The sequence below is a fragment of the Lipotes vexillifer genome, unplaced genomic scaffold (genome assembly GCF_000442215.2).
Source record: "Lipotes vexillifer unplaced genomic scaffold, Lipotes_vexillifer_v1.1 scaffold327, whole genome shotgun sequence".
Taxonomy (NCBI): domain Eukaryota; kingdom Metazoa; phylum Chordata; class Mammalia; order Artiodactyla; family Lipotidae; genus Lipotes; species Lipotes vexillifer.
The window spans coordinates 288,756-308,677 of NW_006771143.1; the positions used below are offsets into that span (position 1 = coordinate 288,756).

General features: G+C 35.3%; 1 protein-coding gene across 1 annotated transcript in view; it reads right to left on the minus strand.

The window, feature by feature from the left end:
• Positions 1–19,922, minus strand: part of EMC2 (ER membrane protein complex subunit 2) — a 51,803-nt gene that overhangs the window by 28,786 nt on the left and 3,095 nt on the right. The window contains exons 2-5 of the mRNA XM_007446530.1: positions 12,856–12,969; positions 12,052–12,116; positions 9,531–9,616; positions 2,324–2,381 (exon numbers count right to left, since the gene is read on the minus strand). Coding sequence (XP_007446592.1) covers positions 2,324–2,381; positions 9,531–9,616; positions 12,052–12,116; positions 12,856–12,969 — 323 coding nt within the window. The remainder of the gene's footprint in view (positions 1–2,323; positions 2,382–9,530; positions 9,617–12,051; positions 12,117–12,855; positions 12,970–19,922) is intronic.

A 19,922-nucleotide genomic window follows, 5' to 3' on the forward strand; every position in this document is an offset into this window, starting at 1 on the left:
CCTCATTTCTATACTGGATATATAGGAACACAGAAGCAGATGAAAGAGTCACATGATCAGTTTCAGACTATGCAAAGCTCTACAGTATAAAAGCTTGAATTATAACTATCGTGTCTTCTACATAGTAACTTTACTGTTTAATATAAGGAAAGTCTTCCCCTACTAGACTTTATTAGTTCTAGGTCTTAAATGGCTTTGTTTTTCTCCCTTAATGTCTAACACAGTGCTTTCTATGGATACAGTAACAGAAATAGTGTCTTTATTCTTAGTAACACCAACATTTTCATGGCTCTTGACAGGTACTCAATAAACAATTACAGAAGGACAGAAGGGACTGAGGGGAGACTAGATAAAAATAATATTTGATGAAAGAATAGTACATCTAGCAAAGCTGAATTTAGTTACCTTGTTCTAAAATGTTTACCTAACAACTAAATAATTTAGTTATTACCCCCTCATACATAGTCTATGAGGGGAGCCAAACCATAAAACATGGCAAGTACTACAAAGATAGAATAATATTTAGTTACATATTATCTGAGAACCTGAAGTAGTGAAATAATTTATTTAAAATATGCCCAACTTAAACTGACAAGTAAAATATGACTCCTAATTCAAAAAAATAAATTACAAACTATTAATCTTTTAAACTAGTATGAGAAAACTACATGAAACAAATTTTCAGAAATCTGATGTCATATTTCATATTACACAGAAATATCACTGTGTAAAAAATGAATACCTTTGAAACTGTGGTAAAGTCTTAGAGCTGAAATAAGTACATGAGAAAATCTCTAGGAAAAGAAAAATGGGGCTTTTTATAAGGGACTGTTTTATTAAGACAGATGGCAAGCTATTAGGATAAATAAGATTTAAAGATTATTCAGAACTTCTCAATTTCAACTCTCTTTTTATTTGGGATATCTAAATTAACTTATTTTTTAATAACAGTTAGGCTTGCAGCTCTGTCAAAATTTTCCCTGAACTTTCTATATTTTGAGAATCCTCACAAAATGATGAATCCTTACCATTCAAATATCTACAAAACAAAACACAACACCTAGAAGGTTTCCAGAGAAAATACCCCTGGGGTGAGACTGTATTAAAAGCAATAATCTAAACCATTTCACAATATATATATACACATATCAAATCACCAAGTTGTGTAACTTACACAATGTTAATAATATCTCAATAAAGCTGGGAAAAAATATTATTGAAGCAAAAAAAATACATATTCCTATAGGTAACAAAAGGGGAAAGGAGAGATCAGGGATTTATGACCAATAAATGCCTGGTATAAATGCTATCTAAAAATTGCATACTTCAATATTAACTTCCAAACTTAGCATAAATAATTTAAAATGAATCAAGTTACCAATGTTCAATCAGTATTTCTGCATCTTTTAATCCACAATCATACATTATATGACTTTTTAAAATGTATATTTTTGATAAACTACTTGGCAAATAAGAAAACCTTCACGTAGTTGTATTATGTGTTAACAATCTGTTTCTATAAAGGGAAAAAATAAACTCAAACTGATTATTATTTAAAAACTCTAAAAATATTTACTTTACTTTAGCAGGCATATGTGTGCATGGATAGAATAATATGAAACATTGAAACGCCTGATACGTTATCTAGCGCCTCTGACTTTTCATTTAGTAAAAGGTTAAGTCTGAGGGAAGCCATTATGCCAATATAGTAAACTAAAAGGTTCTCAATATTAAAAAAAAATTTTTCACCAGGATGTTTTGAAAACAGATAAACTACATAAGTATATTTGAAACAAATCTTCTGCCCAATAAACTGAGATAAATATTTGTTCAAAATCAGAATAAATTAAAGATGTTATCTTGAGGAAAACATATACATATATATATATATCCCTATTCAGGTATAAGGAAGAAAGCAAAACTGAAAAAAAAAGCCTTCATTAATCAATTCCATATACTAATTACTGAGGTGATGTCTTTCATTTTTGATGAAGACAACTAAAATATAACTACCCAAACCAGAGAAGTTAGTATTCCATAAACTTCAAAGTATTACAAAAACAATAAGCTCTGCTAGGTGTTTTTTTTTGCAAGCACATAAAATTCATTCTTTCTAAATTTCAACTAGCTTCTTTCTAATAAGAGATATGTAAATCAAATTTTACTGAAGAGTTTTAAACCTATTTTTGTTTAATAGCTCATCATGAAATATTTAAAATAACAAAATAGAACATGGTTCCATGTGTTTTTTTTCATTATTTCCAAAATAAATTAATTTCACTTCTTAAAACGAATTGATCTTCAGCACAACCAGCTAACTTACAGTGTTAGTTGGATCTTCTTGTAAAATTCGATCATATAGCTGTATAGCATCATCATATCTATTTAAAAAGAAAAACAAATATCAAGAATCATTACCTTAAAATTTAGTGACAAATAGTAAATACAGAAAATGATTAAACTGGAAGGACTTTATATGCATTCACAATTGCTACTAAGCCTCTTCTGATCTTCACATGACAGCAAGTTTGCTACAATGTCATTTTCTAAGCAAAAAAAAAAATGTATAAAGTATTTATAGAAAAACTTACTTCAAAAACATACTGATTCAATTTGGCCTAAATACAAAGGTAAAAACTAGCAGCTCAAAGAAACACCTTTGTGGTCCTAGTTATACATAGAATTACAGCTTATAAACCATGAAAAAAAGTTTAATTTTAACAAATATATTCACAAGGAAATGATCTAAGTATTAGTTCTCCTTTAATAAATATTTATGACAGCTTTTCTTAGTTGAGCTGGTGAAGTTCAATTCATTAAATACCTATTAAGTATGCACACATAATACACTTTGCTGGGTTAGTCTCATATGGGAAATAGTTAACAAGTTTATCAAATGAAAAAATAATCAAATATGGCAGGATATAACTAAGAAGCCAAAATTAATATTATATGATAGTGAATCAAAGGGAGGGATACATCAGAAATCACATAAAGAACTTTACCTAACAATATACTCCTATACACTGTGATCTTATTTGGGATACAAGGAAATAGTCGAGTGATTCTGAAATTCCCTCCTAACCATATCCACAACCCCCAACTCCCTTCCAATCAATTTCTCCACTTCCGGATATAGATCTTTAGAGAAAGCAAAAAACGATGTTTAAACACTTTTACAGCAGTATTTATAAAACTAGGGACGGCAGATACACTCTTGTGATCTATTCTTAAGTTCCCTATGATAATTTTTTAATTTTAAGTTTTTCTCTTAATGTTATTCAACACATGAATATTCTATATCATCATGGTGACACATCTTTTAATCAAACACCAGCCCACAATTTTAGTGACCAAGCCTGTATCTGTGGTTGTGGTCATGCCAGTAGGTAAGAATATTTGACTACTGTAGCAGACTACTGAGAAAAATAAAATCAGACTTAATTTGTAAATATGTCCATACCATGCAAAGGCCAAATAACATCACTGTACACTAAGTTAATCAGAGTTAGCAATAGCTCAAAAAAAGAAAATTAGTTTGGACCTCAAACACATGATTATATAGTAGGTATGCTAGCCTCATAAGAACCTGCAACTTATGGAGAAAGAGAAAATAATATCATTAAATAAGTATAAAATAAAGTATATAAACAGTATATAAACAAGGGCAAAATTAATGCCATAGAGCACGGGTTCTCACAAGACACAGTACATGAGAATCACTTGGGGATCTTTTCCCAACTATATAACTTCTAGGAAATATATTGGAAATGACAGAGGAAACTATTCATTCACTTCATTAATAGAATGATAATTTGAATTTTAGTACTTTCTAGTTTTTTTGGTATTTTATTAGAAACCATACATTGTTTTCACAGTTATATGAAAATATACATGTAAGGCACTAATACTGGTTTTATATTTGAACATATTTAAGTTATATTATAATAAAAAAAGTAATTTATGTAAAAACTGGGTGTGATGATTAATTTTATGTGTCAACCACAGGGTGCTGAGATCAAATATTATTTCCGGGTATGTCTCAGGGTGTTTCAGATGAGATTAGCATTTGAATCCATGGACTCAGTAAAACAGATTACCTTCCCTAATATGGGTGGACACCATCCAATCCCTCAAGGGCCTGAATAGAACAAAGGCAGAAGGAAGAATTTACCTCTTTTTACTGCCTTACACTGCTGGAGCTGGGACATCTCATCTCACTTTCTCTTGCCTTCAGACTTCAAACTGAGATTTACACCATTGGCTCCCCTGGTCCTCAGGCCTTCAGACCTGGTCTCAGACTGAATTACAGCACCAGCTTTCCTGGGTCTCCAGGTCACAGAGAGCAGATCCTGGGACTTCTTAGCCTCCATAACTGCCTCATAATAAATCTCCATTTTATATATATATGTATATGTATACACACACACACACACACACACACACACACACACACACATATAAATATACATACATCCCACTGGGTCTGTTTCTCTAGAGAGTCCTGACTAATACACTGAAGGTCCATAAAAATTTACCTTTAGTCAGCAACATTCTCAAATCTGCCTGTCTATTCTCCTGCATTACACCCCTAACAGACTGATTTCAGTAGTGAGGACTAGGCAACTACATATTTTTTAAATGTCACAGATAATTCTAATTCACACAATCATGTATGAGAATCAATGGTTAAAGGTCCTATGTAACAAAAACATATAACAGCCACTCTTTCAGAAAAAAACAGTAAAACCTTACTAGGTAAAATGATGACATGAGTTTCAATTAAAGAATAAAAGCTTAAAGAAATTAAAGTTCACTAGGTTTCTTAGAAACCTGAGTTAATACTTAAAAATAAATTATTGCTACCGTATCAATTTTTTGTATGGCTGGAAAGAGGGTAGAGGAATGATAACTATTAAAATGTGTTAAAGAGATAATTTGAAAAATCATTCATCTTGGACTCTGGGATGTGCTTTGCTATTCACAAATTTTAAGAACAGGCTAGGAACTCATACTACTTGAAAAAAGTGGTATTAGAGTGGAATACTGATTCAGGAGCAATCCTTTGCAGATTTCTTCCATTCTGTCCTCTGATTCAAAATTATTTTCTGCTAACCTATAATAATACTACTTTATTTATTTTTATTTATCCATGCCCTTTGCTGAGAAGATCCAAAGATATTAAAATATACATATACATAAACACATAAGCCAAAAGCCAAGAAATAAAAGGGTTAAGAAAAACTATATCAATAGATCCTATGTGAAAAAAGCTGCTACAATTGAGGTTCAAGTTAACCCTGTATCACCTAAAACACCAAGTTAAAAAGGTAAGAAACAACAAGCTGACTCTAAAATGAATATAAAAATTTAAGAGACTCAGACAAAATAATCTTGAAAAAACAAACCCCACAAAGTTGAAGGACTCACACTTCCCAATTTTAGAACTTACTACAAAGCTACAATATCAAAATTGGGATCGTTACAGTGTGGTATATAATAAACATATATATCGATGGAACAGAACTGAAAGCCCAGAAATAAAACATCACATTTACATTGAACTGATTTAACTGCCCAAGACAATTAAATGGGGAAAGCAGTCTTTTCAACAAATGGTGCTGGAACAACGGGATATCCACAAAAGAAAGAATAAAGTTGGACACCTTCTTCATACTATATTAACTCAAAAAGTGTCAATGACCTAAATGCAAAAACTGAAACTATAAAAGTGTTAGAAGAAAAGAGGTGTAATCCTTTGTGACCTTGAATTAGGCAATGGTTTCTAGAAATAACACCACAATGAGAAGCAACAAAAGAAAAAATGAACTGAACTTCATCAAAAAATCAAAATCCTTTGTAATCAAAGACACCATTAAGCAAGTGAAAGACAACTCACATAATGTAAGAAAATTTTTGCAAATCATATATATGATAAAAAACTTGTATCTAGACTATACATAAAGAACTCTTACAATAATAAAAAGACATAAATAAATAAAGTAACCCAATTTAAAAACAGACAATGTGAACAAACATTTCTCCAAAGAACATATATAAATGGCCAATTATTGCATGAAAAGATACTCAAGATTTCTGGTTCCTGGTCTGGCACATAAAGACCTTGAAAGTCATCACTCCCATCCTCGCAAGAAAAAAGCTGACCCAACAACTCTTCTTAGATCCATCAGACAATTAAAGTTACAGGGCAAACCACTGCATCCAATATTGCGAGAGAGGTGAATACAATCAGAGCTTACTGGTGCAAAGGACTCCATCAAAAACTGTTACAACTAATAAATTCAATAAAGTTGCAGATACAAAATTAACATACAAAAATCTGTTGTGTTTCAATACACTAATAAGAATCTATCAGAAAGAGAAATTAAGAAAACAATCCCATTTATAACTGCATCAAAAAGAATAAAATACCTAGAAATAAATTTAATCAAAGAGCTGAAAAGCCCTATATACTACAAACTGTAAGATACTAATGAAAGAAACTGAAGACACAAATAAATGAGATGATTATCTCATGCTCAAGGACTGGAAAAATTAAGATTAGTCAAATGTCCATAGTACCCAAAGCAATCTACAGATTCAGTGCAATTCTTAAAATTCCAATGCCATTTCCCACAGAAATAGAATAATCCTAAAATCTGTATGGAATCACAGAAGATCTTGAGTAGCCAAAGCAATCTTGAGCAAGAAAAACAAAGCTGGAGGGATCAGGCTCCCTGATTTCAGACTATATTACAAACCTATAGTGATCAAAACAGTATGGTACTGGCATAAAAACAGACACATATCAATGGGACAGAACAGACAGCCCAGACATAAACCCACACATATTTGGTCAATTAATTTATGACAAAGGAGCTAAGAATATATCATGGGGGAGAAACAGTCTCTTCAATAAACCGTGTTGGGAAAACTAGACAGCCTGAATGAAACTATCTTTACACCATACAGAAAAACAACTCAAATGGATTAAAGACCTGAACATAAGACCTGAAACCATAAAACCCCTAGAAGAAAATGTAGGTGGTAAGCTCCTTGACATCAATCTTGGTGATGATTTTTTGGATTCAACACAAAAAGCAAAGTCAACCAAAGCAAAAATAAACAAGTGGGACTACATCAAACTAAAAAGCTTCTGCACAGCAAAGAAAAACATCAACAGAATGAAAAGGCAACTTATGGAATCAGAGAAAATATTTGCAAATCATACCTGATAAGGGGCTAATAACCAAAATATTATAAGAACTTATATAATTCAATTAAAAAAAAACAAACAATCCAAGTAAAAGGGGTCAGAGCAACTGAATACACATTTCTCTAAAGAAGACACACAAATAGCCAACAAGTCCATGAAAAGGTGCTCAACATCACTAATCATCAGGGAAATGAAAATTAAAACCACAATGTGATATCACCTCATACTTATTAGAATGGCTATTATCAAATAGACGAAACATACCAAGTGTTGGAAGGATGTGGAGAAAAGGGAACCCTTGTGCACTGTCGATGGGAATGTAAATTGGCACAGTCACTATGGAAAACAGTATAAAAGTTCCTCAAAGATTAAACACAGAACTACCATTTGATCTAGTCAATTCTACTTCTGGGTATTTATCCAAAGGAAATAAAATCACTAACTTGAAAAGATATTTGAACCCCCATGTTCACTGCAGCATTATTTATAACAGCCAAGACATGGAAACAACCTAAGTGTCCATCGACAGATAAATGGCTAAAACAGTTTGGTGTAAGTACAGCTGACCCTTGAACAACATGTGGGTCAGGAGCACCAAACCTATGGCACAGTGGAAAATCCATACATAGGGGACTTCCCTAGTGGTCCAGTGGTTAAGAATCCGCCTTCCAATGCAGGGGACGAACGTTCAATTCCTAGCTGGGGAACTAAGATCCCACATGCCACAGGGCAACCAAGCCCACATGCCACAACTACTGAACCCCCATGCTCTAGAGCCCGCATGCCACAACTAGAGAGCCCACGCATCACAACTACTGAGCCCATGCACCGCAACTAGAGAAGCCCGCGTGCTGCAACTAGAGAAGCCCGCATGCTGCAATGAGAAGCCCATGTGCCACAATGAAGAGCCTGCGTGCCACGACAAAGACCCAGCACAGCCAAAAATAAAAATTTAAATTAAAAAAAGGAAAATCCATATATAACTTAAAATCAGCCCTTCCATGTCCAAGGTTCTACATCCACAGATTCAACCAACTACAGACTGTGTAGCACTGTAGTATTTACTATTGAAAAAAATCCACGTACTAAGTGGACCCACACAATTCAAACCCATGTTACTCAAGGGTCAACTGTATATACAATGTAATATTACTGAGCTATAAAAAAGGAAAGAAATTCTGCCATTTATGACAACCTGGATGGACCTTAAGGGCATTATGCTAAGTGTAATAAGTCAGACAGAGAAAGATAAATACTGTATGATCTCACTTACATGTGGAATCAAAGAGAACCTGAGCTCACAGATACACAGAACAGATTAGTGGTTGCCAGACGAGGGAATGGGGAGTGGGAGAAGTGGGTGAAGGTGGTCAAAAGGTACAAACATCCAGTTATAAGATAAATTAAGTCTTGGGGATATAATACAGCATGGTTTACTATAGTTAACAATACTGTGTTGTACATCTTAAAGTTGCTAACAGAGTAAACCTTAAACATTCTTATAAGAAAAAAGAAATTTATAACTATGATGATGGATGTTAAGTAAACTTATTGCGGTAATCATTTCACAAAGTACACATTTAACAAATCATTATGTTATACACCTGAAACTAATACAATGTTATATATCAATTATATCTCAATTAAAAAAATAATAATAGGGCTTCCCTGGTGGCACAGTGGTTGACAGTCCGCCTGCCGATGCAGGGGACGCGGGTTCGTGCCCTGGTCTGGGAAGATCCCACATGCCGCAGAGCGGCTGGGCCCGTGAGCCATGGCCGCTGAGCCTGCACGCCTGGAGCCTGTGCTCCGTAACAGGAGAGGCCACAACAGTGAGAGGCCTGCGTACTGCAAAAATAAATAAATAAATAAAATAATAATAATAATAGCTTTTATACCTTGAGTGCCTGTGAGGGCACTACACATGTATCATTATTAATTCCCAAAACAACCCTGACAAGTTGGTAATATTCTTGTTTTACAGAGGAGTAAGGCTGAAAATCTTAAATAATTTGCCAGGTCAATAGCTAATAAATCCTTAGAAACAGAATAGGAAGCCTATTTTACTCCAAAGCATGATCCCAATCCACTAGGCCAAAGATGGTAAATGGATTACACTCTTATGTCAAATCCTGTTTAAGGAGAGTAACTTGGCAGGATTTAGGCTGAGAAGCACTCTGACACTATTCTGAAGCTCACTAGCAAAAGATCTTGCACAATTAATGATGTTGCCACAGGTATAGAAGGACCTAAATGTAAGACCCTATGTTTGCCATTTTAAAACAGGATCACACTATTTACAAGATTCATTTACCTCTCCATGGCTTCAAATCTCATGCCAGTTAGTCGCTTGACTCTGTGACTGCCAGGGAACTGTCTTCTCAACTCCTGAAGACAAAACTAGAAAAAAAAATATTGGTAAAAAGGACTCGAAGAGTAGTAATTACACTACATATACTAAATGGGTTACAAGGAACGGCTTACATAGTCTTCAATGTTTTTCTTAAAAAATTTCATTACTGAGATCTAATGACATAAGTGAAATTAATCAGTAATGAATAATGGGGTGAAAGAAGAACTCTGAACTTACAGTGAGGACAAAAATCAGTTCTCAGAAACTGATCAAGCTCTTAACTAAGAAAATGAGCAGATTATGAGGTCCATTAATAACTCTTCAAATACTACTACCATATCACTTAAAAATTGCTTCCATAATGTGTCAGGCACCACTTAAATAACTACAACTGCTTCCTGGCCTTTTCTTCCTAAGTATTGCACAAACATTCTCTTGATAAAAATTAAGTTTTTCGGTAGTAACCTCAAGTCCCTAGCAAATACTGTTAACACTTTGTTTAATTTTGCTCTGTTGAAGTCATATTCTAATCAATCACCTTGTCAGTACACATGTGATTTGGGGTCATAAAATACAGACACCATATCAATGGAATACCAATCTCCTTTTGGCAGATATCCATAATTCACCCATCAACTCAACTACACAAATAAATATTTATTGAGCACCTACTATGTTCTCAGCAACCTATAAGGGATTATAAGAGTCTTGGAAGTGCTAGAAATATTAAGCATAATAAAAATGGTCCACTCTAGTTCCCCCAAGCATAACTGATTAGTTTTGCCTTTAACTAATGAAGAAACTATTAACCAATAATAAAGTAAATTTTAATATGATCTGAAAATATAGCTTCAAAGTCTATGGCTATAAGTTCTGTAATAAGAAAAATATTCAAGTTAGTCAAAACTGAAGATGATGGTCATTTATTTCTCTGACATCATGAAAAACTCATAGTACTTGTTCAATCAAGCTAACTGTGCTGAACTTCTGAACCATTAAAAAAAATACTGTGTTACAAAAGAAGTTATTACCTATTCACTTAATCTCCTACTTTACCAAATGGCATTTTGCTACACAAAAAAAAATTTCAAAATTTCCCTCAAGATATAAGCTGCGACCTCTGTTGGTATTCAAAAGACTATGTCTCATAGGTTCTAAATGTAATACAACGGTTTCGTGGAATATTTTTTATCACTGGTAGCTCCACTGGAATTATGTGTATAGTCAACATAACATAATTACCTTGAAAAGGACAAAGCTAATTAGACATGCATATGTTCTTGGGTATTTCTACTTTCTGGTTTTTTTGTATTTCTTTTGGGCTTAAATGAGGAAGCAGTGTGAAGGAGCACTTAAGAGCTCAGAATTACAGAACAAGAGAACAGAAACCACTGTTTCCTGATTTATATAATGAATATAGTGATAGTATCAAATACAAATCAAATTAAGAAATAATTATAAAGATTAAATAAACCATGATGTAAAGCATTTAGCACAGCACCTAGCACATGAGTGTTTAAAAATACAGCTATCATTCTTTTATTTTAAAATTAAATTAAAATTAAAAATTACTTCCATAATGTGTCAGGCCCCACTTACATACCTCATATTAATTTTTTTTTTTTTTTTTTTTTGGTGACCTGGCCCTATTGTCTAGGACTTCCTTCACAAAGTTGAATTAGACTGATGAGAGTGTACATCTTTGCCTTGTTACCAATAAGGGGTAAAGCATTGTGATGAAAAAACAGCTATTTTTTGTTGCTACCTAGGCATTTTGCATCGGCAGGCGGACTCTCAACCACTGCGCCACCAGGGAAGCCCCCTAATATTAATATTTTAAGTCATGTTCTGTGAATGTCAGGATTTTCTATTAATTTAACATATACATTTAAAACATTGTAAAACAGTACTTAACATTATATATTACGTAAGTCATTTAACAACCCCAAAAATAAATGTTTTAAACTATATGCTTCTTATTTTTAACTCTATAATATGGCATAATTCACCTATTAAGTGGATAACCTTCACCAACTAATTTAACCTCTTCAGTGAAACTGGGATACTAAACATCTACTTCTCAGGATTGTTAAAAAGCTATAAAAACATACTGTGCCCCAAAGTACCTAGCTAGTCCCAGCTACTCAAGAGTAGCACTGAGGGCTTCCCTGGTGGCGCAGTGGTTGAGAGTCCGCCTGCCAATGCAGGGGACACGGGTTCGTGCCCCGGTCTGGGAGGATCCCACATGCTGCGGAGCGGCTGGGCCCGTGAGCCATGGCCGCTGGGCGTGCGTGTCCGGAGCCTGTGCTCCGCAGTGGGAGAGGCCACAGTGGTGAGAGGCCCACGTACCGCAAAAAAAAAAAAGAGTAGCACTGAAAACCACCTACAGAAAGCATTCAATACAGCCATATACTAACTGCTTACACATAATTTATGAAGCAAATTAAATATAAAATAAAATATAACAAGTTTAAATACCTACCAATGACAAGTCATCCCGACCATAGTCGAGGGCCGCAATCATCACCTGTTCATATATGATCCAAACTAGATACACAGAGGAAAAAACTGAATTGAATATAAAAATCTCAGAACAGAAATTAGATAATAAATTCTTCCTGTTTCTGATATTTTAAAGAACATTACTCATAACTGAAAATTGATTTATTGTATTACATCTGGAATTAAGGAAAGAAAGCAACCTTATGTTTTCAGCAATGCAAAATATTTTAATATAAGGTAAAAAAAAATCTCTAATTATTTAATACTTTTACTGTTTCAAAAGATCATCATAAAATACATTTTGACTTGACCAGGACTACAGCCTTGTGAGCTTTAAAACAGAAATGCCTATTTGATAGCTTCACTACTACCAACAATTATAAGTCCTTCTCAAAATAAAATTGTCATTAAGACTTCCTAAGAAGTTTTTTGGGCTTCCCTGGTGGCGCAGTGCTTGAGAGTCCGCCTGCCGATGCAGGAGACGCGGGTTCGTGCCCCGTTTCGGGAAGATCCCGCATGCCGCGGAGCGGCTGGGCCCGTGAGCCATGGCCGCTGAGCCTGCGTGTCCGGAGCCTGTGCTCCGCAAATGGGAGAGGCCACAACAGTGAGAGGCCCGCATAACGCAAGAAAAAAAAAAAAAAAAAGACTTCCTAAGAAGTTTTTTAAAAACTAACAGATCATAGATTGATATGAACAGCAGAAAAAACATAATATTTTTTTTTAAAAAACTAAGAACTGTAAATGAAACGTGCTGAGCATGAACACAATAAATTTAAAAACTTACTATCATCTCCAAGCTTAGAAGCATATTCATTAATTAATTCCTCTCCAACTTCCACAATTTGCTCACTGTTTCGTGAGTTTTCTTCTCTCCATTTTCTCATTTTATCTCGCATTTCTGAAAAAAAATGCTTGCAATTACATATATATATATACATTTGATTAATGTCAAACAGTTGACAAGATGAAATCAACTTTTTAAGAAAATACACTCGTACTAATGTAAAAGTCTATGGTATCTCAAATTTCATAAAGCAGAAAATCATTTTAGCAAGAGCAACAGATCCTTTAGAACAGTGCTCCCCAACCTCTTTGGCATCAGGGAGTGGCTTTGTGGAAGACAACTTTTCCACCGACGGGGGAGGGGTATGTTTCAGGCAGTAATGCGAGCAATGGTTCAGGCGGTAATGTGAGTGATGGGTAGCAGCAGATGAAGCTTTGCTCACTCACCCACCGTTCACCCCTTGCTGTGTGGCCTGGTTCCTAACAGGCCGAGGACCCCTGCTTTAGAAGACTGAAAATGCATTACAACTGATATTACAACTATCTTTAAAAGCAGTGTACGGCATGGGTCTGCTACAAAGATCCTCTATCCCTTTAAGCAACTATGGATCATAGCTGTTTTGGGTTACAATGTTCAGAATTTGATAAAAGCTAAGGATTATTTTCTCAGAAAAACAAATAAAATTATTCACTGAAACCTCAAAAATTCAAGGTGCTCCTGAAGTTTACCCATTGACTCAAGAATATAAAATTTTCATAATCAAGGTATCATATTAGGCTATCAGCACTGAAGAAACATTCATCACAAAACTCTCTTAATAACAACATTAGTACAACAGTCCATATAACATATAAAGATACACAATTACACAGGGAAATAAACAGAAGAAAAAATTAGGACAAAGGAATTCTTTTGATTATATATAAAGAAAAAAATGAATAATGTAAAGTAAGGTCAAAGGCACTAGCAAACAACAAAAGTTGAGAGAACAACTTTGCATATTAATATAATAGGGAACTCTGGAGTTTCAAAGAACAGCATTTTGACAATAGCAGAAATAATAAATGGGGTGGGGGAGTACCTAACCCAGAAAAAAGATCCCTTTTTTATATGGCTAAGGTTGAATTAACTGTCCAATTCACCAATTACATACATGCTTTCTTACTCTTACCTCTTGAAAACCTTACATATTCATCTGAAGTACTACCTTCTTCCTTCTATTGACATACATGTTGTACAGATTTAAATAGTTGAATTAAGTTGTTGTTGAACACATGAGTTAAATAAACAATATGCTATGCTTCTATACAATATATCTAAGAGAAGCATATGGGATTTTCACTACCTTTATATGCATTATCTGAGTCCCTACAGTTCGAAGTCTACAAAAGAAAACAAAAATCATCATAAGATGAAAATAGACCCTAAGTGAATTTACAAAAATGGTCTTAGAAAATCATTACAAATTAACATAGTTAATTTCTTCTACTGAAACCTAGAAATCACCTTGACTCTCACTCTGCACAGGAAGTAACTTGAACTGAATCTTAAAGGTTGAAGAGGAATTGAGCAGGCAAACAAAAAAGTAGGTTACTCATACCCCACAGGTTCAGGGCTCAGTCTCACAAGACTGCCCCCACTTCAGAAACCAACACAAGTCAGGGATACCCATACTTCTGAGCAACTCGTTACAAAATAGGGGTTCCTTTCTACAACTCCCTCATCCAGTTTGATACTTGCTAGAGTGGCTGAAAGAACTCAGGAAAGTGCTTCCCTTACTATTACTGGTTTTTTATAAAGGATACAACTCAGGAAACAACCAAATGGAAGAGATACACAGAGCAAAGAGTTGGGGGTGGGAGGGGGTTTTCGGGGGCATAGGAGTACCCTCTCTGAGTGAGTCACCATCCCAGCATCTTGATGTATCCACCAACCTAGAAGTTCTACAAACCCTGAAGTTTAGGGGCTTTTATGAAGGTTTCAGTCTGTAGGCATGACTGATTAGATCAATAACACTGGTTATTAAGTCAATCTCCAGATCCTCTCCCCTCCCAGCAGGCTGAGGGGTAGGGTTGAAAGTTCCAACCCTTCACTCAAGTGTTGGTCTTACCAGTGACCAGCCCCCATCCTGAAGCTATCCAGCCATCAGTTATTCAGTGGTATATAAAAAGACATGTATCACTATAAATCTTAGAAGATGTCGTATGTGGAACCCAGGACTAAGACCAAATATTATAACAGAAGAGGTTCCTAACAACCCTATCAGTAAGGAAATTACAAGGGTTTAGGAGCTCTGTGCCAGAAATTGGGGATGAAGACCAAATACACATTATACCTTATTACATCACAATATAACATATATCCACAAGATAACATGCATATAACATATATCCACAAGGTCCACAACCTGGGTTCTCAGAACTCATTCAAACCACATCCCCTATACCATAGTTATACCGTCTGAAGTTGACATTCTCTGTCAACCTGGCAGACTATTTTAAAATAGGAAGAGCCTTGGGAATATATTTAGTGTTTTACAGATCTGTTCCACAAAACTGCACCCCTTGCCTGTACCCTGACACCCAAATTAAGAAATGCTAGCCCAGGTGAATTAATAAAATATTCAGTTTGAATTTAAGAATTATCTTTTAATCTATTAGATTATTTCTTAACTTGCTTTAGAATGCCCTTTAAGAAACTGTAGAATTCCTTCCCATAAACTAGAGACTAAAAGAGAAAAACTGGTCCCATCTCCTTTTTTGTCAAATTTCTCATTTACCAACAGTACTCAATTTTCCATCAGTCTCCTCCTACTTATTCATAATCAAAGTATATTACTGGAAAATCTCTGACTTTTAAAACATCCCCTTTCACCCACTGTCATGTCCCCCATGACTTCTAATTAGTCATTCAAAAATATAATACATACTTTCTATAACATGCTATAAATGTAATGATGAAAAAGAATCATCCAGTGTGCCTAAGAAATTGACAAGTTAACAGAAAAACTGTAAACAACAGCAAAATAATGTGATAAAAGGTAAGACAGTGGTTATGTTCAGAGCACTAAGAAAGCAAGGTGAGGGAAAGATTAATTTCACCTGGCAGGGAGAAAGGGTTAAAGAAGACATCTGTGATATGTGAATTAAGCCCTAAGGATCAAAGGGAGTTTGTTAGATGAATTCTACAACAAAGAGCATAAACTATGGTAGAGTAATAAAAGTATCTCATTTGGTAAGGCAAGGGTCTCCAACCTCCAGGTCATGGACCAGTAGCAGTCCATGGCCTGTCAGGAACCGGGCCGCGTAGCAGGAGCTGAGTGCAGTGGGCAAGTGAACAAAGCTTCATCTGTATTTACAGCCACTCCCCATCATTCTCATTACTGCCTGAGCTCCACCTCCTGTCAGCATTATGGTGAGTATTATAATTATTTCACTACATATTACAATGTAATAACAATAAAAATAAAGTGCACAACAAATGTAATGTGCTGGAATCATCCCAAAACCATCCACCCCACCCTGGTCCGTGGAAAAATTGTCTTCCATGAAACCAGTCCCTGGTACCAAAAAGGTTGGGGACCAACCTTTTCCCAGGGACCGGGAAAGTGCCCAACCCACCTATTGGGGTAGAGAGAGAAGGCAGGCAAAGCAGTTCCTTCAGGCTATTGCAAAATGGAGCTCAGGTTAATTCTTAGTTTATGTAACCCACAGCAGGGGTGGGGAACATGTTTCTCTGTCAAAGACTACTCCCAGAGACCCTTAAAAAAAAAAAAAAAAAAAACTGAAGGATCACTCACCAGAAGAAGGAAAATTAGGAGAGCAAAGTATAATAGGAAAGAACAAATCTGACTCCATAATGTATCTTCTTATTTACTTTAACCTTTGTATTCTATTGCTTTTGCTACAAGTTAAGCATGTTGCCTAATGGCCTGAAATATACAGGCCAGCCCTTTCTCAAGACTCCAACCTTTAAAGGTATAACACTTTTCTACTTATACAGAGATAAGTTGCAAACAGAGTATAAAGTTTGTCTTATTGGAGGTTTTCAGGAACATCATGACCTGACCTACATGAACAGATGCAAGAACAAAGGATTTTGACACCAAGAAGTTTGCAGCAATCAACCATACCCCCTCCCCTCTTTTAGTTATAAAAGAGCCTGAATTCTAACTGGGGTAAGATGGTTCTTTGGGACACCAGTCCACCATCTTCTCAGTTGGCTGGCTTTCTGAATAAAGTCACTATTCCTTGCCCCAACAACTCACCTCTCAATTTATTAGCCTGTTGCTTGTTGAGCAGAATGATCTTGGACTTGGTAACAAAAGCACTTTTTCTAAAGATTAACTAGGAAAAACAATGAGCCCTTTCACGCAAATATTTCCCTATTTACCCAAGTTCTAAATTTTAAAAGAAAACCAAATTGAGTATAACATGTACTTCAAGATATTTTTAAAGCAAGGTAAAAAGTATTATCTATGCTCTGTTATGACTCCCTCAAAGATATATTTAAAGTGTTACATACACTTCTTCAATTTTGCCTCACAATTCTTTTCACTATCCAAAGGTTTTTCCTGTGTTTCAAAACTTCCATAAGCTTTAAAATTTTATCTTCCTTCTTCAGATATCTCTTCTACTATTAAGGCACTAGTGTGTAGTGGTTAAAAGTGAAGATGCAAAATTCAAACTGCTGGAGTTCAAATGCCAGTTCTACCACTTTCTGTGTGATAATGGATAGTTAACACTTTTCACTTTAATGTTCTCATCTAAAAAGTGGAGATGGGGCTTCCCTGGTGGTGCAGTGGTTGGGAGTCTGCCTGCAGATGCAGGGGACACGGGTTCATGCCCCGGTCCAGGAGGATCCCATGTGCCGCAGAGCGGCTGGGCCCGTGAGCCATGGCCGCTGGGCCTGCGCGTCCGGAGCCTGTGCTCCGCAAGGGGGAAGGCCACAACAGTGAGGGGCCTACATACCGTAAAAAAAAATAAAAATAAAATAAAAAACAAAAAGTTGAGATGAAAAATAATAATACCTGTATCATATAGTTGTTGTGGTAAGCACTGTGAAATAATTTATGTGTTTAGAACAGTGTATGGTACAAAATGTGCTCAAAAGAATTTAAGCTATTAATGTTCTACCCTCTGTTTCCTTACCTGTTCTCATACCCACTTTTAATTCTCTTTTGTTTCTGAACCAAAAGGCTTTGAAACTTCTCTGCAAGCCAACAGTACATTCTCTAAAACCAAATGCTATTTATCTTTTCCTAATCTTTCCATCTTTGGCTTTGGTCTTCATATTTCATTTAAAGCAGGAGACTGAAAGCAGGGGTCAATAAACAAAAGTCCCAAGGCCAAATTTTGCAGCCACTTGTTTTATAGATAAAGTTTTATCAACACACAGGCACCCCCCACCCCCCCAAAGAAAAACCAAAACAAAAAAACCCACAGGTACCCTTATTCATTTCGGTACTGTCTGACTGTTTCTGTGCTACAATGGTAGAGCTGAATAGTTGAGACAGACCATATGTCACACAAAGCTGAAAATATTTACTACCTGGCCCTTTACAGAAAATAATGCCAATTCCAGATTTAGAGCATGAAGTGGCATAAAGACATAGGAGCTACAATCAGAGGACTTTGGTTTAAATTCCAATGCTGCTACTTAGCATAGTCATCTTGGACCTGTTAAGTAACATTTCTAACCTCAGCTATAAAATACAGAAGATCACAAGCCTATCTGCAATGAATGTTACATAAAGCAAAACCTAGACCCCTCAAATGTCTTAGCCAGTACAATGTTGGGGGTTGGGGTGGGAGGTAATCTGTTTTTAATCTGATTCTGACTACCTTTAGATAAGGCATGCACTCACCAGTTCTTCATAGGCACCACTATCATCTTTCACACAATTTCACACATTATCCTCATCTTCTTGGCATCTGAGTTTAGAACTCCTAATATCAGATAATTTATGTAAAGCACTTCATAAAATATAAAGTGCTACAAAAATTTTAATTAGCATTTACTGAGAGCTATTTTTTGACTCTCACCACTATGCTGGTCATTGGAAGCACTGAGAAGATTTGTGTGTGTACAGAATGTAAACAAGTAATTAAAATATGAGGGGTGTTTGTAAATTAACTATACTTCAATGAAAAAAATATGATGGGTGACATTAATAAGGTTCATTAAAAACTCTAACTATCCCCCAGTTATAATCAAAGAATTTCTTCCTGCAAAAAATACTAATGATGCCCCTAGCATTTGAGAAGCTCTTGGCCAACAGGCTCTTGGTTGTTTCCATTATTTGTTACATTTTAAAAAGTCAGTTGTGTTTGCATGCAAACCAGTTCATGGCAGTTAAACTTAATGTAATTATATACTATAATTAAATATTACAAAAGCCAAAATAACTTGAGTGCAAAAGATAGACTTTTTCTATAAAACAAAGCTGGATGCTTTAAAAAAAACTCCACAAAGGTAAAGAGCTTTCAAAAACTGCTTTTATATTAAGGTGACTCAATTAAAAATAAGAGGAAAATAATAAAAATCTACAGGACTTGTGCACTGAAGCTGCTATACAAGGGCCTTTATATTCTTGTTCCATGTTACAGAAAGCAAAGTTGAAAATAGTTTATTAAAGATGACAAGGAATTTCAATCAGGAGATCCCTATCAAAGAAAAAGCCCTGCCCTATATCAAAAGTCCATTTAAAATTTTAAGTTTAACAAAAGGAGTCACTGATCTTTTTTTTTTTTTTTAAATAGGAAAGTGGTTCCCAACTATCTACAAAATAAAGTCCAAACTCCTTAGGCTAGTATTCAAGGCACCAACCTACTTCTCCAGCTCTTACCTTGCAAAAGTGACCTTCATATTTACATATCCATAAATATGAACCTTTAGTGCAGAAGTGAAATCTCAGGGTACATGCCATGAGACCTGGGACCCTGCCTGTCTTTTTCAGCACTGTATCCGCCTATTATAGGCCAGGCACTGTGCAAGGCATCCTATCCATATTCTGCCCAAATACCCTATTCTCAACAAACTTGACTATACCCTCCTTCAACTCTTTC